At 44.3% G+C, this 27,109-nt stretch overlaps 1 protein-coding gene across 1 annotated transcript in view; it reads left to right on the top strand.

Moving 5' to 3' along the window:
- The window catches only part of ATRN (attractin), a 151,015-nt gene that overhangs the window by 26,095 nt on the left and 97,811 nt on the right, over nucleotides 1-27,109 (top strand). The window contains exons 2-8 of the mRNA XM_033060031.1: nucleotides 7,710-7,793; nucleotides 12,255-12,368; nucleotides 20,374-20,502; nucleotides 22,399-22,604; nucleotides 23,540-23,708; nucleotides 25,025-25,115; nucleotides 26,233-26,476. Of these exons, the coding sequence (XP_032915922.1) occupies nucleotides 7,710-7,793; nucleotides 12,255-12,368; nucleotides 20,374-20,502; nucleotides 22,399-22,604; nucleotides 23,540-23,708; nucleotides 25,025-25,115; nucleotides 26,233-26,476 (1,037 nt within the window). The remainder of the gene's footprint in view (nucleotides 1-7,709; nucleotides 7,794-12,254; nucleotides 12,369-20,373; nucleotides 20,503-22,398; nucleotides 22,605-23,539; nucleotides 23,709-25,024; nucleotides 25,116-26,232; nucleotides 26,477-27,109) is intronic.

Genomic DNA, 27,109 nt, shown 5'->3' with positions numbered 1-27,109 from the left:
CATGTTAATGAAAGCGATTTTGCACTACATAGAAAAAAAGGAGCTAAATACCAAACACTTTGAGTTTCTAATGAAGACAGGTGTACACAGTTGGCTTCCTTGAGAAGTTCCCTTTCGTTAGTAAAACAGAACTCAAAAATAAAGAATAATCCAGATGACTTGAATTTACGTAGGACTACCTCGACATGTGAAAAATGTGAATACTGAACACTCGTCCAGCTGCGTGTTCTCACTCACACCTATGGGATGGGAAGTCACCTGCAGCACTTTATGCTCAAACACACACCCAAAATCTTAGTTTAGCAAATGGAGAAAAGGCCAGACTTCGTGTAGCTTTGATTAAATCATCTTAATCACTTCTGTGAAAACTTTCTACTCCTGGCACAGGTCACTTTAACCACACAGACTACTCCACCAGCCAGCCTAAGCTTTTCCGCCAGCTCCTGGGAAGAATGACATAAATCCACAGTGCTCAAGCCATCCCAGTGTTTGTTTAAGAGTCTGGGCAAATAAACCAAATGTGAAAGTAATTTAGTAACTCAATAGCTCCAAACTCGAGGAGGTGAAGAGTTGGAGGGACTTGCAATTGCCAGAGTGTGTTTGTTAGCCTTGCTGTGACTGGTCTAATCCCTTAGGGAGTGGGATGGGTTTAGGCACTATAGACTGCTATACCTTATTAAATGTATCTACACAATAAAATTGCAATCCAGATCAGGTATTTCCTAACCCATCAACAGAAATTCTTGGCTATGAAAACACTTGATTCCTTACTGGGGCAGAATATGCAGCAAGAAAAGTTGCTTTTGGAAAAAGAAAATCCTTCTACAAAACAAAAACAAACTGGGAGAGCTGGGAATGTTCACCTGGAGCTGAGCAGGCTCCAGGCAGAGCTCAGACCCCCTTCAAGAGCCTAAAGGGGCTCCAGGACAACTGGAGAGGGACTGGGGACAAGGGAAGGAGGGACAGGACACAGGGAATGGCTCCCACTGCCACAGGGCAGGACTGGATGGGTGTTTGAGCAGGAATTGTTCCCTGGCAGGGTGTGAGGCCCTGGCCCAGGTGCCCAGAGCAGCTGTGGCTGCCCCTGGATCCCTGGCAGTGCCCCAGGCTGGACACTGGGGCTGGAGCAGCCAGGACAGTGGGAGGGGTCCCTGCCATGGCAGGGGATGGCAATGGATGGGCTTTTTTAAGGTCCCTTCCAACCTAAAACATCCTGGGATTCTATGACTTTTTAAGCACACTTTAATCAAGCAAAGACTACATGAAGCCATTTTGGTTTTGGAAGAAACTTTGAAAATACAAAAACAACGCACTCATTGGCACATTGCACAGAATTTGTGGTTTGTGTCAATGCTGCCTTAGCAACAGTCTCGCTGCAATATCTTTATAATCCAAGATCTGTTAGCATTTCTTTCTAGGGTAAGTAGCTCTGGAGTGCTTGTCTGTGAAACACTTTTGGTTCAGGGAAGGTCACACTGCAGCCTCCCAATTCCTTAGCTGCAGAGGCAGATGTTCCTGTGTGGGGGAGGGTATCCTTTCCTGTAGTAAGACAGGGTCTAAAATGCAGATCTCTTGATAATCGCTACTAAGAAACTCTTCCTTCAAAAAAATCAAGAACACAAAACAACAAATCCAACAGACATATAGACCAACCAAAAAATATCACAATTGTGGACCAGCCAGCAAAGAGCTAAACTTCCTAAGGGAAGATGTGGTTGCAAAACTCATTGCTTACATCCCTATTTTGGCCATATGCACCTCTCCTATTGCCTCCAAAATGACTTTGAAAGGAGTTATTCTGGGATGGTAGTGGGAAAAAATGAAATTCCATCTGCTCACAACAGATTTGTGACAATAAAAACAAGGACAGTGGCTCAACACTAGTCATGCAAAGTTTTGAAATAACCCCTCACTTTGCTACCAAGCTGAACATGACTGACAGGCCACCTCTCCACTAAACCGCTCCAAAAAAACTCCCCACTTCTTATTTAGGATTCAGTCATTTGCAATACTTCCTCACTCTGGTAGTATCCTTAGGAAATGGCCCTCAGATGAAGGAGGGTTTAGATGAGATGTAAGGAAGAAGTTGTTCTCCACAGGAGGGATAAGGCCCTGCCAGGGGTTGCCCAGAGCATCCCTGGAGGTGCCCAAGGCCAGGCTGAACAGGGCTTGGAGCAGCCTGGGATAGCGCAAGGTATTCCCACTAATGGCAGGGGAATGGAATAATAAGATCTTCAAAATCCCTTCTAACCCAAACTACTCCATGATTCTAAAAGTCTGTTTGCACTAACAAGGAATTGTGCACAAAATACTGCTGTGCTTGCCTTAGTTTATTAAGAAAAACAGAAAAGGAGAAGGATTTGTCTTGTTCCACTTTCCCATTTAGCTGCCTACATTTTCATTTCATTATCTCTATTCAAAACTAAGATGGCTTAAAACATTATTTACAGGAGAAACACTGGTTACCCCCAGTCCAACTCTTAAACCTGTAAGGAGAAATTAATTCCTGCTTTCAAATTGCTTAAACAAAGAAATGATACTTCACCATACCCTATGACAGAGAACCACTTATGTGGAGTCCTTCCAGAGCAGAAACCCACAAGCCACTTCACTTGGAGTGAATGCTCCCTCTGGCATGCTCCAACACCGCTGCACCATGCACATTTGGAAGAATTTTATGGTGTTGATGTGACTTGGGTGTCTACCAGGCTTTTTTCCTCTTGGATATATTTTTGTTCTGGCCCAAAGCAATTCCTTGCCCTGCGGTGGGGCTGAGAAACACACAAGGGTGTAGCACAGGTGTAACACCAAGAGCAATCTCGGTGTCAGCCCTTATTTCAGATATTTAATTTCAGATATTAAATACCAAACTTCAGGTCAAAGGAGGAAATTCCAGCTGAATTTTACCCAGACCTAATCTCAGATGCATCAATACATCATAAGGTCAGTACTTCCTCTCATGTCCCGTGCTTTAAATTAAACTGTCAGAGGTAAATTATAGCACACAGAGTAAGAAGTGAAGCAATCATGGACTTAAATTCCTCTTAGACATATGAAAAATCCAAAGGTATTAAGCACTGGACAACAGCTTTCAGGAACCATTTTGTTGTTATGCTAAAATTATCTATGCAAATGTGCAAATAAAAATTCATAGTTTCATGACAAAAATAATTTAAAATACGTCTGCACAATGTTTCCTAGGAAATTTTAAAACTCCCACATCCAATTACAGAGTCTGTCTGAGTATCCCAAGTATCTGGACCACGAGTGCTTGACCAGGTGAGGTTCCCACAGCCTGGGTCGTGTCAAACACGCACAGCGGAAATCTCAAAAAGCAAACATCATTCCGAAAGCAGGGGCAGAAGTGGTGCCCAGCTCTCAGGAGTGTCACTGGCCGAGGTGAGCTCTGGGAAGAAGGTGAGCTGTCACAGCAGTCTGTGATAGAGACAAGTATGGGGAGGTTGTACACCTTACTTGTTTTTTTCCTTCATCTCACCTGTGGGAGCAGCTGCTTTCCTGCCTGCCAAGAGCTCTGCATTACTATTTTGAGCGTTTTGCATCTCCTTATTTTATTTATTTATTAAAGCCTGAAAAAGGGGAAAAGGGAGGCAAAACTTGCTCAAAGCATTTGAGTTTTATTTAGATTAAGACAGGCTGTTCAAATTGGCTCAGAGTCAAATGGTTCCACTAATTGCAATCCTTAGTTTAGAAAGAATGGAAGCAGTTCTTGGTTAGATCATACAACTGCAGCGCTCTTCACTTAGGGGTGAGTTTCTCATCTCAGCAAGTTTAACAAGCAGAGATTAAAACACACAGCAATTCCCAAACCGTGAAATGGCATTTCCCGGGAAATGAGTCAATTTAAAATTGAGCTGTAAAATTAAAGCCCCTCTACTGCTCCCCATTAGTTAAATACTACAGGTGAGAAAGCAGCAGCTGGCACAGATACAGCACAAGCACTGCCCCAGTTAAAGGAAGGCTAATTGGAGTAACAGAATCACAGAATCATTGGGATTGGAAAAGACCTCCAGGGTCACCCAGTCCGACCTGTTACCCCCGCACCGTGTCCAACAGCCCAGAGCACCGAGTGCCACAGACAGCTCGCTCCTTGGGCACCTCCAGGAGTGGGGACTCCACCACCTCCCTGGCCAGCCCCTTCACTGCCTGACAACCCTTTCCATGAAGAAATTCCGTCTGATGTCCAAGCTGAATCTCCCCTGCCACAGCTTGAGGCTGTTTCCCCTTGTCCTGTCCCTGTTCCCAGATCCCAAATCCCCCCGGTGTCCCCTCCTGGCAGGGAGTTGTGCAGAGCCACAAGGGCCCCCTGAGCCTCCTTTTCTCCAGGCTGAGCCCCCCCAGCTCCCTCAGGAATTCTCCAGCTCTTTCCCAGCTCCCTCAGGAATTCTCCAGCCCCTTCCCAGCTCCCTCAGGGATTCTCCAGCCCCTTCCCAGCTCCCTCAGGAATTCTCCAGCCCCTTCCCAGCTCCCTCAGGGATTCTCCAGCCCCTTCCCAGCTCCCTCAGGGATTCTCCAGCCCCTTCCCAGCTCCCTCAGGAATTCTCCAGCCCTTCCCAGCTCCCTCAGGGATTCTCCAGCCCCTTCCCAGCTCTCTCAGGAATTCTCCAGCCCTTTCCCAGCTCTGTTCCCTTCCCTGGACCCGCTCCAGCCCCTCCAGGGCTCTCAGAGCTGCCCCAGCACTGGAGGTGCCCCAGCAGGGCCAGCACAGGGGACAAGGGCACTGCCCTGGCCCTGCTGCCACCCCAGAGCTGGCACAGCCCTGGGGCCAGTGGCCTGCAGTGGCCTCTTGCCCACCTGGGCATGGCTGGGCTGGTGTCCAGCCGCTGTCACAGCACCCCCAGGGCCTTTTCTGGCCCCTCTGCCCCAGCCTGGAGCTGCAGGGGTTGCTGTGAGCCAAGTGCAGGATCTGGCACTTGGCCTTGTTGAACCCCATATCACAAATATGGCCAAAGCTTTCCGGGGCCAAGGTCTCCTGGTTCTGCTGGTGTTGGTGACAGGTTACGTGGGGTTAGGAACCTTCTGTGTGAGTAAGGAAAGGAAAGTAAGTCAGGACAACTTTCCTCATCCAAGTCCCTCATTCCTGGAGTGTTTTTCCTTCTGGAGTTACTCACGTGTTCCCAAGTCTTTGCTCTCAGACAAATCCAAAACACTGTGTAGGACATGTCCCAGTTATGCAAAGCCCCAGGCCTTTGTATGGCACAGGCAGCAGTGAGGATGGGGAGCAGGAGGCTGTTTACTTTTTTACTGCAGCTTGGAGATCAGCTGAGCTTTCTGTACAGAATGGAAGGATGAAATTCTAATTTCAGTTTGCTTTTGTGCTGAAGATTTTTATCTGTCTGGGAGAGCGTTTGTAGAAGAGCATGGATGCTGCTGCCCTGCTCTAACCAGGCAGTGCAGACAGTGAGAACTTAATTCCTATTTATTTTCCTTTCAGAGATGTCAACTCTGATTTATTATAAATTTTTAATATCCCTCATTTGTTATAATGGCAGGAAGTTTAGTAAGCAGTCTGAGAAACTTACAGATATGTTTTTCTAATAGTGTATCAAAGAAGTTTGACTTATATGTTTAAAACTAAATCCAGTGTTTTGCTGAAACTTCACTGAATTACATTGATATTGAAATGCTCTTTTTTTTTTCCCCCTCCTGAGATGTGACATGCCTGCAGCTATTGTTTTATTTTGTTTTTTATATCACTCTTGGTAACATTTCTGTGGTGAATTAATTAGTAATTGTTTCCAGATAAAATTGTTGCAAGAGTTCTATGAGAGCTTGCCACATGGCATGAGATTGCTTTTAGCTTGAGGCTTGCTCAGGTTTTCAGAATGTCTGCTCTTGGTTGCAGGTGAAGTTCTATCACTGTTGATACTGTTTGGTTCATGAATTTTCCTTGGATATTATATTCAAAATGATTAATTTTTAGACAAAAAGACTATGTATTACTGCCTCCACTTGGAAATTTCCTTTGGTTTTGTGAATTCTTTGTAGGTAGGTAAGTGGTTTGAATTCTCAAAGATGTTGAAGTTTTATAAGAAGTATAAATCACGTAATCATGGAATAGTTTGGGTTGGAAGGGACCCTAAAGCCCAGCCAGTGCCACCCCTGCCATGGCAGGGACATTTCCCACCATCCCAGGTGCTCCAGCCCCAGTGTCCAGCCTGGCCTTGGGCACTGCCAGGGATCCAGGGGCAGCCACAGCTGCTCTGGGCACCTGTGCCAGGGCCTCACACCCTCATGGGGAACAATTTCTTCCCAATATCCAGCCTAATTCTATGCCTTCTGTATGTCTATTTCTTTTAAATCTAATCTCTGTTTGCACCTACATCTGTGTCTCCATAGAAGGCCCAGATGCTTCTTGTACTTCCAAAAATCTGTAGTTTTTGTTCACTTGCCTCAATGTCCATTTTCCTGCAGAACTTCAGTAATTGGGTTTTAAAAATCTTCAGCTCAGTTTCTCAGGTTGAAAAGTATTATCATAAATTCATTTATAGACAGAGGAAGGTGATTTTTAAAAATCTGTGGGTTTTGCTTTTTAAATTTGAATCAGAGATTGACCTTAAAAAAGCTTCATAGAAAAGAGTTTGGAAAATAATTTTTGACACAGCCAAAATATTTAGAAAAGTGAGACAATAACATTAACAGATCACTGGGGAAAGGCACAGAAAAGGTTCCAAAGTACCAGTTTGGGGAACTTCCGACCTTGCTTGCTTCTCTTTTTGCCAAGTTTAAATTTAGAGTGCTTTTATTTTAAAGCTGTGTTGTAAGTAGGACAGTTGAATTTTGCCTGGGGTCTGTAATTTGCTCCAGCCATGTGCTGACGATGGAGTTTATAACTTACCTAGGAAGGAGTTCTGTTTTGGGTGCCACTACCAGAACGGGGTGTTTGGGTGCCTTCAGGTGCTGCTGCCTTTTGCTGCCATCCTTCCCTGTCCTTTATTTTCAATGTGTTAGAACTCATCTGGAATATTTTGACTAATTCATATGAGATAGGAATATGTATCCTAATTGTTTGGCTCTTGGTTTTGTCTTTTTTGCTGGTGTAGAATTTGCACTGTGCAGCATTTGCAAAATTTGATAACATTATGGAATCACAGCATGGTTGGGGTGGGAGGGATCTTAAAGTCTGTCTCATTCCACCCCCTGCCATAGGGACACCTTCCTTTAGACCAGGTTGCTCCAAGCCCTGTCCAACCTGGCCTTGATCACTTCCAGGGATGGGGCTTGGGAATCAATCCTTCATTCAGGAGGTTGTCAAGGACTTTGTGGAGAGTCAAATACAGAATGAATGAGAGGCTACACCATGGACTTCATCTGAACTGCATGCAAGAATGGTGCAGTTTGTAGAAATAAATAGTTTAGGAATAATTTTAGCTTCTGTTGGGGCATTCCTTCTGGTGGTTAGGTGGTATATCCATACATACAGGTTTGGAACCATGACATCAATCTGATAGAGAAACCATCACTCTTGATGTCCTTCAGGATGCCATTCTTGAGGAACAGTCATCAGAAGGCCTGCACAGAGAGTTCAACAGGAGACTCCCAGCTGGGTTGTGTTGTGCTGTAATTGGTTTGTTTATAATGGCTCTTAAGTAAATAATGATGTAATGATGGATCTTCAGAATTTAGGGAGTCCTTTCTGAATGTTTAAAAGCACTGCACACTAATGCTTGTCTTTGTGTTTTTGTTTGCAGACTTACTGAACCTTCAGGGTATGTCACAGATGGGCCTGGAAATTACAAATATAAGACAAAATGCACCTGGCTCATTGAAGGAAGGTGAGTGTTGGAAGCAGCTTGGGATTTTCTGTTGCTTATTGGGACTTACAGGTGAGTTTTAACCTGTACTGAATATTTTTAGGTCTCACAATACTTTCTGGCTATTCTAAAAGCTAGATAGGGCAACACTTAATTGTTCATGGTACATAAGTTTTTGTGCAACTGAGCCCTCCAAACTGACTTCTGATTAAGAGGTTTGTGTTGAAACAGCATGTGGTAAGCAAAACAAAAAATCAGTGCCCTTTTGTAAATAATGAAGGATTATGAATTACTTAACTGATATCATAGTGGACCATTCAGATGATGGGATTCATGGGATTTTTCCATGGTATGAGAAACAAGAGGAAGCTCTGAAAACTTTTATTAATGAAGAATCAGTTTCTGTAGTGATGAACTTCAGATATTTCTTTGCTCACTGAGCCATGAGGACTTCAGAGGAACCAGTGACCTTTTATTGCAAAGATTTTTGAAACTGGGAGAAGTCCCTCAGATCTATCCCCTCTCTTTGCTGCCCTTCCTGTATTTGATCCTTATATTGCTTACAGCAATTTCTTGCACAGATTTTTAGGAGTAGCATATTTAATGTCTATTCTCTGTCACCTGGTTGAAGGCAGCAGTTCATTGCATCTCACTTGCTGAAGTGTATTTTTGATAGTACCAAGCTGGTGCCAGGACTGTGAGACACATTGGTTTTAGTCTCAAAGTTTCCATGGTTGTATATGATACTCTGTGATGACATCTGTGTTCCGTCACATTCCATGTTGTTCCCTGAATCTGCAGGTAGAGAGATCTGTGAATTGGCGTGACTCATGTGAGAGTGTGAACTTGTACAGGACACTGCAAACTGAGGCCTCTTGGCATCTTGGAGGATGAGAATTTGCTACAGTCCCAGAGGGCATTTTTCCTTAGTCTTCTCCCTGTGTTTAACATACCTGTTGCTGACATGCATAGTGGGATCAAGGCATCCTTAGCAAATTTGCCAAGGGACACCAGGCCATATGGTGTGGTCAAGATGCTGAAGGGATGAAATGGCATCAAAGGGGACCTGGACAGACTGGAGACACGGGACTGTGTGAATCTCATGAAGTTCAGCAAAGCCAAGTGCAAGGTCCTGCACCAGGCTGGAGCAAACCAGAGCCCAAACTCAGGATGGGTGGGGCATGGCTGGAGAGCAGCCCTGGGGAGAAGGACCTGGGGTGCTGCTGGGTGAGAGCTGGACATGGCCCAGCCCAGAGCTCTCCAGCTCAGGGCTGATCCCAGCATGGGCAGCAGGAAAGGTGGGAATTGTGTCCCTGTGCCCCCATGCTCAGGTGAGACCCCACCTGCAGAGCTGCCCCAGCCCTGGATCCCAGATTCAGGAGGACGTGGAGCTGCTGCAGAGAGCCCAGAGGAGGCCCTGGAGCTGCTGCAGGGCTGGAACCCCTCTGCCCTGGAGCCAGGCTGGGAGAGCTGGGAATGTTCCCCTGGAGAAGGGAAAATTGCAGGGAATGCTCAGAGTCCCTGCAGGGGCTCCAGGAGAGCTGGAGAGGGACTGGGGACAAGGGCTGGAGGGACAGGACACAGGGAATGGCTCTACTGCCAGAGGGCAGGGCTGGATGGGATTTTGGGCAGGAATTGTTCCCTGGGAGGGGATGAGGCCCTGGCCCAGGGTGCCCAGATTTGCTGTGGCTGCCCCTGGATCCCTGGCAGTGCCCAAGGCCAGACTGGATGGGACTTTGAGCAACCTGTCCATGGCAGGGGGTGGAACATGATGGTTGTGAAGGTCTCTTCTAACACAAACCACACTATAGTTCTTTGTTTGGGAGATCTGGTGAGTTAGGAGGAATTATTCATTGTATCTCCTTCAGACATTGAGTTGAGGAGGTTTAAATCCTAAGCTCCTGAGATACTCAATACTGACAACTAAGCTGCTCCATAGAACCATCTAGAATGATGAAACTGAAAGGCAACTACTCATTATTAACTTTATAAGGAGCCCAGTTGTTTGAGGTGGTAAAGAGGAAAAGTTGGATGATCCAAGTGGCTACACCTTTTAATTTGTGTAGGTAATAGGAATACAGCTGCAGACAGTTTGCAATTACAAATTATTAAAAAATGTTTCACAAGAGCATTATTGCAGACAAACCAGCCTCAGCAATCTCTGCACAACCAGCTTAACCCTCATAACTTCTGTTTTTAAAGGACATTGTGACTCACATTTTTATCAGAAGTGAAGTGCTGCTCATGAGTCCTCAATAATGTCACCAAAGTTGCTCCTCCAGCCTGTAATGGCTATTACTGAGAGGCTTCCTAAGGAACCACCACTTTGGAGAGTTTGAAGTGAGATCTTGCTTGATGGAAATGCAGAAATGTTCCTTCCGATTCTGTAGCCAGGCATTTAGGTTGGAGTCCTTTTCCTGCCTATGAGTGTTAATACCCTGCTGTCAGGACATGGTGGTAAACAGAAAAGAGAGAATCACGCTGATTGAACCAGCAGCTGTGTGAAAAGTGTCCAAGCTTGCTGCCAGAAGTGAAATTCCCAGACATCTGGACTTGGAAAGCAGTGCCTGCAAAGATGTTCAGTTCTGAGTGCCCTCACCTCGTTGCTGGCATTCCATTGTGCAGCAGCTTTGAGGTTAGCAGGGAAGAGTACAACCTGAGTGAGCTGTTGAAGACACTGGGCAAATTCAGATATAGAATAAGCTATGTGCTCCTTAGTGTTCTCATTTCCTCTCTGCACTGTTTCTGATTTTTCTTGGCTGGTGTCTGTGCTGTGTTCTCATCTCAGGGGAGTCCTTTTTACTTTTCCCAGGAGTGTGAACAAGACAGATGAGCTCCATGAAGCCTGAGGTCCGTGTGATTGTGCAGATGAGGGCTGTCTGCTAACAGTTGTTGGCTGTTGCAAAGAGATTCTTCCTTTTTGTTTGTGGTCTGAACCTTTATTGATTGACAATTTCTTTCTGCTCTACAATTGTCAGGCTATTCAAGTAGAATCAAACCTCTGTGACTGCATAGGCTGCTCAGTTATGTAGTCACAGGTACTCCTTGTACCTTTTCTTTAAGCAGGACATTATCCTTGGGTTCCACCTGCTGTGTTTTTCCAAAGGCCTAGAGTAGATTGTTGTACCTATCAAAAAGTAGTCATTTACAGAATAACTCCCTGGAGATTTCCCCTCCTGTGGGAAGGAAGGACTCTATGGCAAGCTGACATTTCAAAAATTCATTTGGTTAGGATGAACAGGGATTTCTTCTGAATTCAAGGCAATGCTGTTGGGGAGATCCTAGATACTTGTGTCTGGCCTTTCAATAGCATTAGCTGTGGGTGGGAGCAGGCACTGCTGATACACATTCATTTTCTGTTTGTTTCAGGTCCAAGCACCATTTTGGTGGTGTTTGCACCTTCCTAGAGCAGAGCCCTAAATAAAGTGTATGCTGTGCTTTCTTCATGATTGTAATTATATGTGTCTTTTTATATTAACCATGGAACAAATGATATCTTACCTTGCTGAAAACCTGGACATGCCCCAGCCATGTATGCTGGCCCCCAGAGGCCTCCCTCCCATGCCCTGGGCTGATCCCAGCGTGGGCAGCAGGGGAGGATTCTGCCCTGGTGCCCCCTCACGTGAGACCCCACCTGCAGAGCTGCCCCAGCCCTGGATCCCAAATTCAGGAGGATGTGGAGCTGCTGCAGGGCTGGAGCCCCTCTGCCCTGGAGCCAGGCTGGGAGAGCTGGGAATGTTCCTCTGGACATGGGAAAATTCCAGGGAGAGCTCAGAGCCCCTGGCAGGGCCTGCAGGGGGTCCAGGAAAGCTGGAGAGGGACTTTTGGCTTGTTTGAGCAGTGGCTGAGGTCACTTGGTTTGTTCAGGCTGAAGAAGAGGAGGCTGGGGGGAAACCTCATCACTATCTGCAACTTCCTTCTGAGGCAAAGGGAAGGGGCTGACACTGATCTCTCTGTAGCCAGGGACAGGACCCAAGGGAATGGCTTGAAGTTGTGTTAGGGGAGGCTCAGTTTAGATATCAGGAAAAGGTTCTTCCCCCACAGGGTGGTCAGACACTGCCCGGGCTCCCCAGGGAATGGTCATGGTGCCAGGGCTGCCAGAGCTCCAGGAGCATTTGGGCAATGCTCTCAGGCACAGGTGGGATTGTTGGGGTGTCCTGTGCAGAGCTAGGGGCTCCTTGCCAGTCCCTTCAAACTCAGCATATTCTGTAATTCCGTGATCTGTTCTGCACAACAGGACACAGTTTTCTGACCATAAAGAAATTTTTGGTTAATATCGGGAGAGTTGCACACCAAAACCACTCCTGAACCACAACATGTTTAATGCACCTACAGTTACACCAAGTCACTCAGTTTTAGTCTTGTCTGGAGCTTCACACCAGAGGAGTGCATTGAAGGGATTTTGCCCTTTGTGTTGAGTGGCTAATTACAAATATTGAATTTATTTATTTATTTGTTTGTTTGTTTATTTATTCTTTACAGGCCAAACACAATCCTCAGGCTTCGATTCAATCACTTTGCCACAGAGTGCAGCTGGGACCACTTGTATGTGTATGATGGAGACTCAATTTATGCTCCCTTACTGGCAGCTTTTAGGTAAGTTCCCCTTGGTGAGAATCTTATCTGTAGCCAGTGGTATTTTCTTAACTTAGAGCCTCTCTTAAATGTGACTTCTGACACTGTAAATATGATCCAGTAATCCAAATGTATAGCAGTGCAAGTACAGCACATACAGCCAGTGTCCTTTTGTGCATTGCTCGTCAGTATAAACAATTAAGGACTTGTTTCTTGCTTTTACAATGAACAAGTCATGTCACTGCACTCTAGCATGTAAGTATTATGTTTTCATTTCCAAATCTTGATTCTGTGAGAGACAAAAAATTATTGTCATCTGTCTGGGCTGGAGAGGATTTGGTGTGCGAGGTCCTTTGAAAGCAGAAAACTGCCCCATTTATGGGTTTGAACATGATTTATGAGTTAAACTTTTAGTACTGTCAATGCAGACAGAAGGGCAAAAGCCAGATAATGTTGTAGACATGGAGGTCTCATAGAATTACGTCTATCTTTTATGTACCTTAAACTTCAAATATTTTGTGTTGATTTGAAGTTATTTGGAACATGTTCAGTAACAGCAATGATGGATCAACATAGTTCTTGCAAAAACAGAATCACAGGATGGTTTGGGTTAGAAGGGACCTTAAAGCTCCTCCAGTGCCACCCCTGCCAGGGCAGGGATACCTTCTGCTGTCCGAGGCTGCTCCAAGCCCCAGTGTCCACCCTGGCCTCGGGCACTGCCAGGGATGCAGGGGCAGCCACAGCTGCTCTGGGCACCCTGTGCCAGGGCCTCACACCCTCACAGCCAGGAATTCCCTCCCAAGATCCCACCCAGCCCTGCCCTCTGGCAGTGGAAGGCATTCCCTGTGTCCTGTCCCTCCATGCCTTGTCCCCAGTCCCTCTCCAGCTCTTGATGTGTACAAGTATCTGTTCTTTTATCCATTTTTTTATCTTGACCAATAGGTTTTAGATATTTGGCTCATCCATGTGATGAGAGATCAGTGTGGATGCTGGTGAACTATCAACATTTCATACTGAGACCTAAACATGTCTTGTGCTTTTCTGTATTTCAGTCTCGCAGTGACACAACCACCTTATGCATTTTATTCTTTAAACTGGAATTAGGAAAATAATCCCGAATTATGTATGGAAAAAACTAATAGTTCCCCTGGCACTCTGCTTGTTCCAAGTGGCTGTGTAACTATTTGCAGAATTAACCTTCTGCTGGGCTTCCTCTCATTTGTGAAATGAATGTCTAAAAATAATTCGTGTTTGTTCTGGAAAATCCTTGTAACGTCTGTGAGAGATCAGCAGAAGAACAAAAGTTGATAAAAATTTGAACCACTCCATGTGTTTTTTTTGGTCTTCAAATGTAGAGTTGTTTTGGAGTGAAGGAATGTTTCCTGTAAATCTTCAGAGTAACATGAGGTCAAAGGAGGACACCTCATTTGAAGTAGATGCAACCTTTTTCTTCTAAAAACCTCCAAAAACATGTCAATGCCACCTGGAAGTGCTCTCCTGGTATCATGCCCTGATTGATGTGCAGGAAGAGGAGGAAATGTCATCTTGACCCAATGTCATTTTGTTCTAATCAAGCTATTTTTTAATACACTAGTGAAAAGGTGCAATGATGATTTGTGCCTGCCATTTCTTATGTGTTTTCCAAAAATCAGTAAGCTTTTAAAATTGAAGTTATAAGTAGTTCACAGCATTAACAGCTATGGTTCAGACTGGGAAATCTTCCGTAAATCAGGAAGCCTGGGCCTGAGGACAAGCAAACATGAACTTAGTACAGTAATGCTTTTGAGGTAGGGAAAAAACACAATTTAAAAAAAAAATACAGTAATTTCATTATTGTAAACCGCACCTGATTATAAGCCGCACTTTGGTTGGCAGCGAACTTTCACAAAGTTTCACTCTGGATTACAAGCTGCACTTCCGGGTTCAGACCAAAACTTTAGTCAAAATGGTGCAGCTTATAATCATGAAGTTACTGTACTTCTTTAGATGACATTTGAATTTAACTTCATTAGCAGTGAACTGTGTTGTTCAGTAATCCAAGTTCAGGAAATGGCAGATGCTTCTCATGTTGGTGAAGTACCAGAAAGCATCTGTTGAAAAACATCTTTCTCTGGTACAAAATAAATGCATTGGCATTTTTTAAGAGCGGTGTTCATATTTTCTCAATTTACTTGGGTTATATGAAATTTATTATTGCCATAACATATTTCCTTGTTCGTTATTTTTGTACCCTTCCAGGAGATTTGCAAGACTGAGCTTTGGACCTTTTAAGCTTTCTAGAAATTCCTTTCTTTCTGAACTCAGTTTTTTGTTCCCTCCCTTGCTTTTTACAACAGTTCCCTGAACCTTCACTTTCTTCACTGCTCTCATTTTGTTTTCTCGACCTTCTGATGCTCATTTATTTTTGTTCACAAGATAATATTTATCCTGAAACACACACACACACACACACACACACACACACACACACACACAGATATATATATGTGTTGTATATATATAAGATGATCTTGGGAGTCCTCAGCATTGTAGGAAAGTTTACATTAGTTTTATTAATTTTTAGCAGCAATAAATATTTGCTTAATGCCAGCATTTACACAGTTCCAGTGTGTGCATAGAGTAAACTCCTTGTAGTCTGCGAGTCCCCAGAGCTGCCTGGTCCGGCACATTAAGCTCTTTTCATTAAACAGTGTTAAAAATATGTTTGCTGGTTTATATTTGTGACCACAGGTACAGTGAGACTATGTAAATGTGCTGCTTCAAAAATGCAGTAAAAGAACATGGAAAACAACTGCAGCATGTTTGTCAGCCCTGATGAAGAAATCTGAATTACATAAACTCTACTCAGCCCCTGTGAACTTAGTTGGTTTTGTTAACTTTACTCCACATTAAACATTTACCAGAGCTGGTTTTGTACCCTTTTTTTCATTTTGCTCTGGTTGGCAGAGGGTGTTTTCCTCATCAAACCCAGTTGTTCTTCTGCTAGACTTTTGGCAATGGCCCAAAGCTCCTGGTGGTTGCTGCCAGGTGCCAATGGATGGTCATGTGAGCCTGTGTTCCCTCTGGCAACAGCATCAGCTCACCATCCTTTCCTTCCTTGCTGGTCAGCAGGGCACCTGAGCACCCAAATTTGAGCGTAGGGGTCAGTTGGGTTGGAAGGGTCTGATCCCTCTCTCAAAGCAGGGCCACCATCAGAGCCCTTTGCTCAAGACTTTGTCCAGTTAAGGTGTGAATTTATCTTTAGGATAGAGATCTTGTTGATCCTCTGAGTCAGTGGTCCAGAGACTGGTGTTAAAATAATGATAAAAAGTGATAAAAACTGAATCTAATACTAATGTCTAGCCACAATCTTTTGCTGCAACCTGTGTGTGTTACCTCCTGTCCTCTTCTTGTGAACCTCTGGTATTCCCATCTCTCTAATCTCTCCTGAGGTAGCTGAGGTAAAAAATTCTTCTTCAGCTGTATCTCCTTGAAGTTAAAGAAACCTCACTCCTTCTACCTCTCCTCGTATGTAGATTATATGAATCTCCTCTATTTTTTCCTTCTAATCCCTCAATTCTTTACCAGAAATTGTAACTGACCTTGCTGTCATGGGAATGTGTATCCAGCTCAGGGGCTTCCAGCAGCAGGAGGACGTGGAGCTGCCAGAGCAAGTGCAGAGGAGGCCACAGAGGTGCTCCAAGGGCTGGAGCCCCTCTGCTCTGGAGGGGCTGGGAATGTTCCCCTGGAGAAGGGAAGGCTCCAGGGAGAGCTCAGAGCCCTTGGCCCGGCCTAGAGGGGCTCCAGGAGAGCTGGAGAGGGACTGGGGACAAGGGCTGGAGGGACAGGACACAGGGAATGGCTTCACTGGGAAAGGGGAGATTGGGCTGGGATGTGGGCAAAGAATTCCTGGCTGGGAGGGTGGGGAGGGGCTGGGCTGGAATTCCCAGATTTGCTGGGGCTGCCCCTGGGTCCCTGGCAGTGTCCAAGGCCAGGCTGGACATTGGGACTGGGAGCAGCCTGGGACAGTGGAAAGTGTCCCCTGCCGTGGCAGGGCTGGAATGAGATGATCTTTAAAGCTTCTTTCAACTCAGGCTGTGCTATGTTTCATTGATTCTCTGGTACTGTTTTACTTTCTGCCACTGACTTCAGTCCAGCTTACACAAAATAGATGTTATTTCAGTCCAAAGCAGAGGTTTGCCTTTCCCTGGGTGTTACTGGGCAGCTGAGCTGAGGAGGAGTGTTTATTTACTTTGGAGTAGAGATGGTTGCAAAATGTTTTGAAACCTTATGAAAGGAAATAAAAGCAGCATGTTGTGAGACATGCGAGTTGCTCAGAGATTCTGGATCATTGTTTAGAGGAAGTTTTGCATGTTCCTTTATCATTTTGATTCTGCACATTGGATGGCATGGCAGATGTAAATTCTGTTTGTGCTTCTGTTTATTCCATATGATGCTGGGACCAGGCTGATTTATTCACTGTTTTTGAGGTTGAACCTTTCAGGGATCTGATCATTCCCACTGTGTTGTGTTCTCTTCATGGCTTTCTCAGAAAGAAATTAAAATGACCCATTCATGGAAATGTTCAAGGCCAGGTTGGATGGGACTTGGTGGAAGGTGCTTCTGCCCATGGCAGGGGGCTTTGGCTGGATGACCTTTCAGGTGCCTTCCAACCCAGACAATTCTATGATTCAGTTTCCTTAGACTGTTTTAAATTTGTCTAGGTGGGATAGCACCCTCTTTACCTATTTACGCATGAATCACCAGGAAAAGATGGAAATAAGGGAATAAGTGGGATGCAGGAATTGTTATGGAGGTACCTGTGTTCTTGTCAAACAAATCCCAAATTTGAGATTTCTATCAGAAAACAAAGAATTGTCTAGTTATAGTCCTTTTATTAGGAAAGTTTATTGAGAGGATTTTTTTGTCTTGCCTTCCTCTTATTTTGCCCTGTAATACCAGTTATAAGTGCTGAGAACAAAGCAATATTTTTCTTGTCCCTGAGCTGCAGTTTGCCTTACCCAAATTATTTTCAAATGTTTGTTTTCCTGTGGTGGAGATGGACTGTCCTACAGTGTCCATTACAAAGGAATATTTTGAACCAAACAAGAATTTTGTTAGGCTTTTTGTTCTTTGGTTTTGTGGGAGATGGTCTTTTGGGAGAGATAAACTTCAGAAGTCTCAAATGTTGACAATGAAACAAAGCACCTCTTCCAGAGAGATGAAAAGGGAATTCATTTTGCTGTTTAATCCCATCTCCTTGATAAGCAAGTGAGCAGCAGTGGGAAATTTGGCTTTCTTGTAAGGAAATATTTCTTGAGATGTATATCAGCAGATGTGCTGGAATTGTTTAGCCAAAACATAGGATCAGGTTTCAGTGATTTTTATGGTGTGTTGGTAAAATGAAGGCTATCTTTTTGTCCACTCTAGGAATTGAAATGCAGGAAGGGCTGTTGTGCAGTTTGCAGTGATCCCACTGTAGATAACTCATTCGTCTGCTATTTTTGGTGCAAATACCTCAAAATCTGTAGCAAAAAGGATCTGGGTGTCTCTTCTGTTCTTGGAGAACACCATTGTATTGTACCGTGGGGACAGTAAAAATCAGGTCACAAAAATGTGCTTTCCAGGTGGTATTAATGGATGCTGTGGATAGCTGGGAATAATTTTCTTGAGTGGATAAACTCGTTTGTTCTGTCCTAGGAAACTGTCTTCAACTGCATTTGCTTTCTATTCAAAATAGATGTGAAAAGAGGAAAAGTAAGTTCTTCTCAGCAGGGAAATTCTTCTCATCATTGGTTTTTAGTTGATGGTGGCCTTGGATACTCGGGAGTTGCAGGGCATGGACGAGCCTGGGCTGCTTTCCCAGGAGAGCGGCTGGAGCTGCCTCTGGCTCCCTGCCCCACACTCTCTGCCCTGTCACTTGAGTCTCTGCTTGTCACAAAGCTTTGAGTCTGCCTTTGAAAATGGGAGTGAGGCTGCGGAAAGATGGATCTGTACAGGAAAATAGCAACTGACTGTGAACATGGGGTGGTAGACAATGTGTTGTACATGGATAAAGGCTTTTAAAAACATAAATTCAATAGACTTTGAATTTATACCCACTTTGATGCCTTTTGTATGAAGAAGGAATCAACTTTTTGTTTTTGTCACGCTTCTGTTAAATGAAGAATAAACATTCCTTCTCAGATGCAAGGTGTTCAGGGCAATAGGGAAATAGGTAGTAATTACTTTTTTCAAAGCTCATTTTAGTTTGTCAGTTTACTCCAATTATTTTGACAAACCATTATATAAATCTGTAGTGTGTCTGGAATATTGTAGAGAGTCTTGCCCACCATATTTGCTTCTCTCTGCCAGTCCTGGAAAACTAAAATGCTGGATCTCAGAGAGCCTGGAAGGGTGAGAGAAACAGCCAAAGGCATGCAACAGTCTGAAGCAAAGAATGAGGTGTAACTTGAGAGTGTGACAGGCGTCTATGATAGAAAAGACAACAAATGTGGATGTGATGAGTCAGGTGGGGCTTATAAAAGAAGGGATGATGGAAAGATGTGGTACAGTTCATAAGCTTGAAGGATGAGATGGCATCCAGAGGGACCTGGACAGGCCCAAGGAGTGGCACTGTAGGAACCTCATGGGATTCAACAAGATCAAGTGCAAGGTCCTGCATCAGATTGGAGCAGTCCTGAGTACGAGAACAGACTAGGGGATGGAGGGATGGAGAGCAGCCCTGGGGAGAAGGACTTCGTGATGTTGGTAGGTAAGAGACTGGACATGCCCTGTCCTTGTGAGCTGGACACCCCCCATGCCCTGGGCTAATCCCAGCATGGGCAGCAGGAAAGGTGGGAATTGTGTCCCTGTACCCCCGTGCTCAGGTGACACCCCACCTGCAGAGCTGCCCCAGCCCTGGATCCCAAATTCAGGAGGACGTGGAGCTGCTGCAGGGCTGGAGCCCCTCTGCTCTGGAGCCAGGCTGGGAATGTTCTCCTGGAGAAGGGAAAATGCCAGGGAATGCTCAGAGTCCCTGCAGGGGCTCCAGGAGAGCTGGAGAGGGACTGGGGACAAGGGCTGGAGGGACAGGACACAGGGAATGGCTTCACTGGGAAAGGGGAGATTGGGCTGGGATCTGGGGAAGGAATTCCTGCCTGGGAGGGTGGGGAGGGGCTGGGCTGGGATTCCCAGATTTGCTGTGGCTGCCCCTGGATCCATGGCAGTGTCCAAGGCCAGGTTGGACATTGGGGCTGGAGCACCTGGGACAGTGGGAGGTGCCCCTGGCAGGGAGTGGAATGAGATGAGCTTGAAGTCTCTGATTTAAGCTTCTAATGCAAACCAGTCTGTGATCCTATGGCTCACTGTTTGTATTTCTCATAGAAAAGGAGCCCAAGAAGCAGCAAGTCAAAAATGAGTAGAATAATTCTTTCTCTGCTGTTGTAGAGTTAAATTGTTAACCTCACTGCTGCAGATTTTTTCAGGTGAAAAGGATATAAATGATTAAGAAAGGAATTGGATAGAAGCATGGATGAACGATTTATTTAGCTGTGCTGACTTGGGTGCCTTCTCCAGGTCTAAGCATCTGAGCTGGATGTCTGGAAGGTGGATTACACATCACCAAAATGCCCCGTACTTGCTTGATATGTCAAAGCCTTTCCCAATCATTTTTGTAGCTCACAGTCAGGACAAGACCTGGGCTCAGCAGACCTTTAGTTTGACTTCGTTTTTATTCTTTTGGGACACGTTAATTTCTGTTTCCAAACATACTACCTTGTTTTATGAATGGGACCTGCTTAATTCATTGCTGAGTAACAAGGGAGGGAAAGGTTTTTTATAGGGATAACTAACATTCTAGAGAACTTCAGGTTTTCTCTCGTTAAATACTTTCAATATACATTTGTTTATGATTCCACAAGTTCATTATACTTCAAATAATGAAAATACCTCGAGTTTAAATTGTTTTATTGAAGTTAAATTATTTTATTGAAAGTACTGGTGCATTTACTCTTGTTGCTTTGCTCCCTTTTATTTCACTTCTAATATTGTTCTTTTACTTTTCCAGTGGTCTCATTGTTCCTGAGAAAGACAGCAATGAAACAGTACCCGAAGTTGTAGCTACTTCTGGATATGCTCTTCTACATTTCTTCAGTGATGCTGCCTATAATCTCACCGGGTTTAACATCACCTATAAGTAAGTGGCACCACTCCACAGTGATGCTGCAGGTTGAGCAAAAGGAGTTTTCTCCTTTTCTCACTTTTGTCTTGAAATAAGCAATTGCCATTGAAGTGTGTAATTATGAGCAGACACCTGAAATTAGATTTTTGTCTTTATTGTACCCTTTCAACAGCTAATAGGTGGCATGTGCTCGATGTTACAACTTGTCAGTTGTAAGCGTGGACAAATGTTTGCTGAGTTTGATTATATCCAATCAACAAGAATTGATATGTTTTGTGCCCGTCTGTGCTCTTGAGTGTTCTGCAGGGATACTTCTGCACAAACACACTTTTCCATCAGCCACACATTTCACTTGAGACACTGGGCTGTAGCTGCTCTTGAGGATCCTCATCCTTAGGATATGCTTTTTTATTCAATCCCTGGATTGAATCCCTTAATCTGACTTCTTTTTATTCTGGATTGGTTTTATATTCTTTCATTCATATTCTAAACAGATGGGTGCTTTCTGTTCACTGGCATATATTTAGTCCTTGTCGATGAGCTTTTTCAAAGTAATTCTGTGTGCTCCCTAATTCATCAACTGCTTTTAAAAAGGTTTTGTCTTGAGGTAAATGTGTGGACATACTCACAGAAATGGAAGGTTTTGCTTCTGCAGGGTTTGTGAGCTTTGAATTTTTTTGCTCCTACAGATGCACGTTATGTTTCATGCCACACTGGGAGATTTAATTTGGCAGTAACCAGCAGAAGGTCTCACCTCTTTCAGGAAAAAAAGCTGGAAAAACTTCAGGCACAACTAACTTCTTGCAAAAATTGAATTTCTCTTAAAATGAGGAGCTTAGTTTTTGAGTATCAAGTCTCAGTGCTTTCATCCATGATAAGAAAATAAATATGTGCTTAATAATCCACATAATAGTGAATTCTTTAAAAACAGGGGATCCAGCACCCCTTGAAAGCTCCAGAAGAAGATGAGGAGTCTTTGCAAATTTACTTTGCAACCAGAGGAGCTGAAGAGGCAGCGTTTTCCAAGTCTGGCTGATTGCATAAAGCAGGACTCCATCTACTGCCAGCTGTTGGATTTGCACCATTGCAGTGAAATACTCTCTTCAAGAACAATATTCTTTTAATTCTTCACTTTCTTCATAATTCCAAACAATTTCAAGTGCTGTTTTGTGTTCTGGTTCTTAGGTTTCCTCATAACACTTTTGCAGTAAGTAGATTAAGTGGTACATAACAGTCTTCATAGTCTTCATAGTTACTACTGGGTCTAGGTGCTCAACAAACACGTGTAAAATTATGTCTTGGAGCCAGTGATAGTGAGAATAATGGGTAGTAATTTCCATCTGTGAATTATTCTGATTGATACACCAGCAAAGACTGGAGTCTGGAAATTAATATAATCTCAAAATTTGGACCTTTACCAAGGATGTATCTGGTTTTGCCTCAGCTACATTGCAGATATTATAAAATCAGAAATTATTCAAACCAAGCACATCTTCAGCTTGGGTTTCGTCTCCAGTTGTTCTCTTGGTAAGCAGATCCCAGAATAGCACCTAATTGTGAGCAGTTTAAGTATAAATTGCACAGACACCACAGCAGCCTTATACTCTTGAGTAAAGTCCTCACTTACTGTTAAGTGTTTTAAGGCAAGTCTTTTGCCTTACAAAGAGCTAAAAATCATATTGATAATTTTCTCAGAGGAGCTGAGAATTTAACTTGTGAAATGAAGCATTTTGTAGGAATAGACTACAAATCTCTACAGGTTCATCACACCAGGTAGCACATGACTGTCTCTTGATTTGTAATGATTTGTAATGATTTGTATTAATTTTGTTCAGCATCACTCTTGCCTTTGTTAATAATTGAAGGGAATCTGCTTCCTTCCTGATGAGCTGCTTTGTGCTCTGTCCCCAGTTTCAATATGTGTCCCAATAACTGCTCTGGCCAAGGGGAGTGCAGGCTCAACAGCAGCACCATGGCCCTGCAGTGTGAGTGTGCCGAGCGCTGGAAGGGAGAGGCTTGTGACATTCCCTACTGCCCGGAGAACTGTGGGGCGCCTGAGAGAGGCCAGTGCAACCTCAATGGCTCTAAAGCGTGTTCGTGCTCTGCAGGATGGCAAGGTGGGTCTCCTGGTGGATATACAGAACTTTTGGGATGGATTTTCTGTGTATGGAACTGGCACTTTATTTGGGAGTACATGGGAATGTTCTGCATGACAAGTATTAGCATTTTGACTAGGATCACAGTATCTGCTTTTTAAATTTATAAGACCAAACTTCATTTGGAAGGATGGATATGCTGGAGAGGAGGCCACAGAGGAGCTGCAAGGGCTGGAACCTCTCAGCTCTGGAGACAGTTTGGGAGAGCTGGGGATGTTCACGTGGAGAAGAAGAGGCTCCAGGGAGACCTCAGAGCCACTTCCAGTGCCTGAAGGGCCTCCATGAGAGCTGAAGAAGAACTTTGGACAAGGGCCTGGAGTGCCTGGACAAAGGGGAATAACTTTAAATTGAAACTGGGTTGTTTTAGATTAAAGAAGTAGTTTTTTACAGTGAGACTGTTGACACCCTGACACAGGGTGCCCAGAGAAGCTGTGGCTGCCCCATCCCTGGAAATGGATCAAACTGGGATCCTGGAAGGTTTCCCTGCCCATGGCAGGGCGGTGGAAGGTGATCGTTCCAACCCATCCCAGTCTGTCCTCGTGTGCTTTTTTCGGTTGCTTCTAAAAACAACTTTGTTGCCATCCAAAGTGGAACCAGCCTGTGGTGTGCAGGCATCCCTTCAAACCCCAGTCCTGTCAAGCAGATTTGAGCCTGGTTGCCATAGTTGACCTGTGTGAAGATGTAAAATGCTTTGTTCTCGTGTCCAGCTGAGCTGATCATTCATGTCCAACTTGGCAGTGATTTGGCCTGAACATACATTTTTCCTTTGCAAAAACCTACTGACATGTAAGAATTACTCTGTTATTGAATGCAATCAACTACAGCGCTAGCAGGACATTGACCTCCAGCTGAAATACAGCTTTTAAAAAAAAAAATTTTAAACCTTCTTTTCCCAGGTCCTGGCTGTTCAATTCCTCTTCCTGCAAACCAGTCGTTTTGGACCCGGGAGGAATACACTCTTCCAAAACTTCCTAGAGCGTCTCACAAAACCGTCATCCATGACAATAAAATGTGGATTGTTGGAGGCTATGTCTTCAATCATTCTGACTCTCAGAAGGTTTTAGCGTGAGTATAAACCCTGATAATAAAAACTAAAGAGAGGAGCTTAGATTTGAGAGTTATTTTTAGGAAACGGCACCTGGCGTGCTTTGCTTTGGTCTGTGCTTCATCTCCAAGGGAAAACAACTGTAATAAAAAATCAGGCTCACGTTTGACATGGGGTGCTAATTTTGGAAAAGAAAAGCATAAGGTTCCTGATGTTCAGTGAGTTTTTGATTCATCTGTGTCTGACAGAATTTAACTATTCTCTGTATATTTCTGGGCCAGTTCCTAAATTATATCTAACCTCATATTCAAAGAGGGTAGTTTTGTTTCAGTGTCTTTAGCCCTTCCCTGTGTTGTTTCTGTGTGACTTGAGTTTTTGGCTCCTTAATTAACACATACTGATTACTCTGGATCATTATCCCCAGTGGGTAGGATACCAAACAGGGATTGGCATTAAGATGAGGACATTTATTCAATTGTTTGAGGAGATTCAACAGTAACTGAAATACCAAGTAATAATTGTGTACTTCATGGAAATACTTTGTTTAAAAAACCCCAGCTTTTGTGTTGCATTAGGGCAGATCTAGGCAAAAGCTGGATTTTTTACCTCACTTTGATAGACCTAAGTGAGAGTTGTGTATTCTGCACTCACATTCTGAGGTAATAGTTCTTATAAGGGAAGAGGAGCTGAAAACACTCATTTAAATGTAGACCAATTGCTAGTTGCACCCACAATTTACTCCTCCAGAGTCACACCTCGTTTTTTAATAGGATACCCTGTGGCTTTGTTGAATGCTTTCTCTCAGAGGTGATTTTATCTCACAAGACCCTAAGCCTGGCAAATACAGTGCCTTATTTTGAATAAGAAACCACAAGCCATTTTCAGGGCAGAGGGTTTATGTTATTTTAAGCATGAATGATGTAATTAAAATGTGCTTTTAAGCACTGACAGAGTTTTTTAATCAAGTAGCTGGAAATTACCTCAGTTTAGTGTAAGTTTTCCTACTTTTTTGAGGGAGAGGTGGTATAGGTTGTCACAGCTTGACAGGCAATGCATTAGCTCTTGGGTTTATATGGAAAAGAAAACAGGGCAAAGGAAATCAATATGTGGATGTTGAGTAAGAGAGCAGGCTCAACTGGATTTTTTAAGCTCATAAGTAGTTTGTGTGAGCTTTGTGCATGCTGAAATCATGACAGGATTTATTATTTCAGTGAATAATTATATCAAACATATGATCTTGGTAAGTAATTTTCCCCAAATCTTAGAAAAGACAAGCAGTCATATTCTCAACTTTAATGCCTATTCCTTGGAAAATAATTCCGTTTTTATTATTCAGGTATGATCTTATTTCTGAAGAGTGGCTTCCACTGAACAACTCTGTGAACGCCGTAGAGATGAGATATGGTCATTCGCTGGCATTGCACCAGGTGAGTTCAGTGTTCGCTTCCCAGCTGGTTTCCTCTTCCCCCCTGCTTCCCACTCCTTATCCCAGACCAGTCTTGCTTTGAGAGTAGCATTCCTCATTCAGAGGCTTGTCCATGCTTAGTCCAGGCTGTACACCTGTGCTCAGAGAATCCTTGGGTGGGTGTCCTAGGAAGTCTGCAGTGTCTCTGCCTGTGTGATCCTTCTTTGCCCTTTTTCCAGAGATTTTGAGGATGGCTGAGGTCAGTGAGTCCGTTATTTCCCTCTTGCTGTCTGTGCTGACAAGACATGCTGGAGGCTGAGTTTGCTGGAGTCCAGCTGATTCCCCACAGCTACCTTTTATGTAGATTATGTGAATATTTTTATGAGCTCTGCTGTCCAAGACTCCAAAGCAGGTCTGGGGGTTTAAGGGTTTTTTTACTTGCTCTGCAAGTAAACTTGTGAATCTGACCTTTCAGCATCTGACACAGCAAGTGGATTTGACTGTGTTTACCTCCTTTCTCACTTGCGTGCCTTGCTGTGAGTGCAGGCTATGTGAAAGCAGGATGGCAAAGTCTTTGGACAGGAAATTAACTAATCCTTTATTGACCTTTGGCTTTTGGGATGCTATTTAGCTCAAACAGTGTAGGCCTGTGCAAAACTTAATCATAAATACTCAAAAAATTCCGCACACTGTTGTTCACGAACAGAGCACTTGAAGAACCTCAAAGCATGGACATTCATTATGGAATCACAAAATGGTTTGGTTTGGAAGGGACCTTAAAGATCATCTAGTCCCAATCCCCTGCTGTAGGCAGAGACCTTCCACTGTCCCAGGTGCTCCAAGCTCCATCCAGCCTGGCCTTGGACACTTGCAGGGATGGGGCAGCCACAGCTGCCCTGGGGACCCTGGGCCAGGGCCTGCCCACCCTTTCAGGGAAGAATTTCTTCCCAATATCCCATCCATCCCTGCCCTCTTGCAGTAGGAATCCATTCCCTGTGTCTGTCCCTTCAGGCCCTTGTCCACAGCCCCTCTCCAGGGGACTTTACTAAGTAACTTCGGACCAGAAGCTTAATTCCTTACCAAACAGCTGTTTCCTAAATGCTGAGCTCCTTGGCCTTATTTTATCTGGCTCCTTTCAGGACAACATCTACATGTATGGTGGCAAGATAGATGCGACGGGGAACGTGAGCAGCCAGCTGTGGGTGTTCCACATCCCCAGGCAGAGCTGGGCCGCCGTGACTCCCAAGGCCAAGGAGCAGTACGCCGTGGTGGGGCACTCGGCGCACATCGTCACCCTGCGGGACAACAGCACCGTCATGCTCGTGCTCTTCGGGCACTGCCCCCTCTACGGCTACATCAGCAACGTGCAGGAGTACAACCTGGGTGAGTGAGGGAGACTGCCCTCCTGCCAGTCACTTCAAGTGAAAGAGTTGGTTTGAAAGTTACTTAAATCGCTCATGTTCAGATAGCAAAACACGGGCAAATGTGTTCTCCTCCTCCTGTTTGTATTTACAAAAAGTTGAACCTAACATATTTGTATAACCTAATCAGCAGGCAGCCTCGTGCCTGCAGCTTTATACACAGTGTTAGGTCCCAAATACATAAAACTGTAACTGAGAGGTAAAGCAGGGCAACTGTGGGACTATTTAGATTTAATTTCCTCTTCCCCTCTTACAAAACAAGCACTTCTGAAATTATTTTTGAATTCTGCAATTATAATAATGCCTGTAACAATTCAGACCGATTATCTGCTTAACCTGACACCCACATCCCCAGCAGCAGATGCTGTAGGAAACAGGTACTGAATTTCTGGATTCCCATATCCCTGATAGCATCTGACCCCCTATCCTGGAATAGTCCAGGCTCTGATTTTGAGATCCAGAGATTTCTAGTATCACCAGTGGAGAAGCATGGGAAGTTTTCCAGGTAAACTGAACTTCTACCTAACTCAGAAAGGGAGGCACGCTCCTGGCTCCACAGACCGTGTAGAGATCGTAGTTAAGCACAGGAAGTTCA

The sequence above is a fragment of the Catharus ustulatus genome, chromosome 5 (genome assembly GCF_009819885.2).
Source record: "Catharus ustulatus isolate bCatUst1 chromosome 5, bCatUst1.pri.v2, whole genome shotgun sequence".
NCBI classification, from domain to species: domain Eukaryota; kingdom Metazoa; phylum Chordata; class Aves; order Passeriformes; family Turdidae; genus Catharus; species Catharus ustulatus.
The sequence above is the reverse complement of the archived record's forward strand: the minus strand, read 5'-3'. Positions and strand labels throughout refer to the sequence as shown.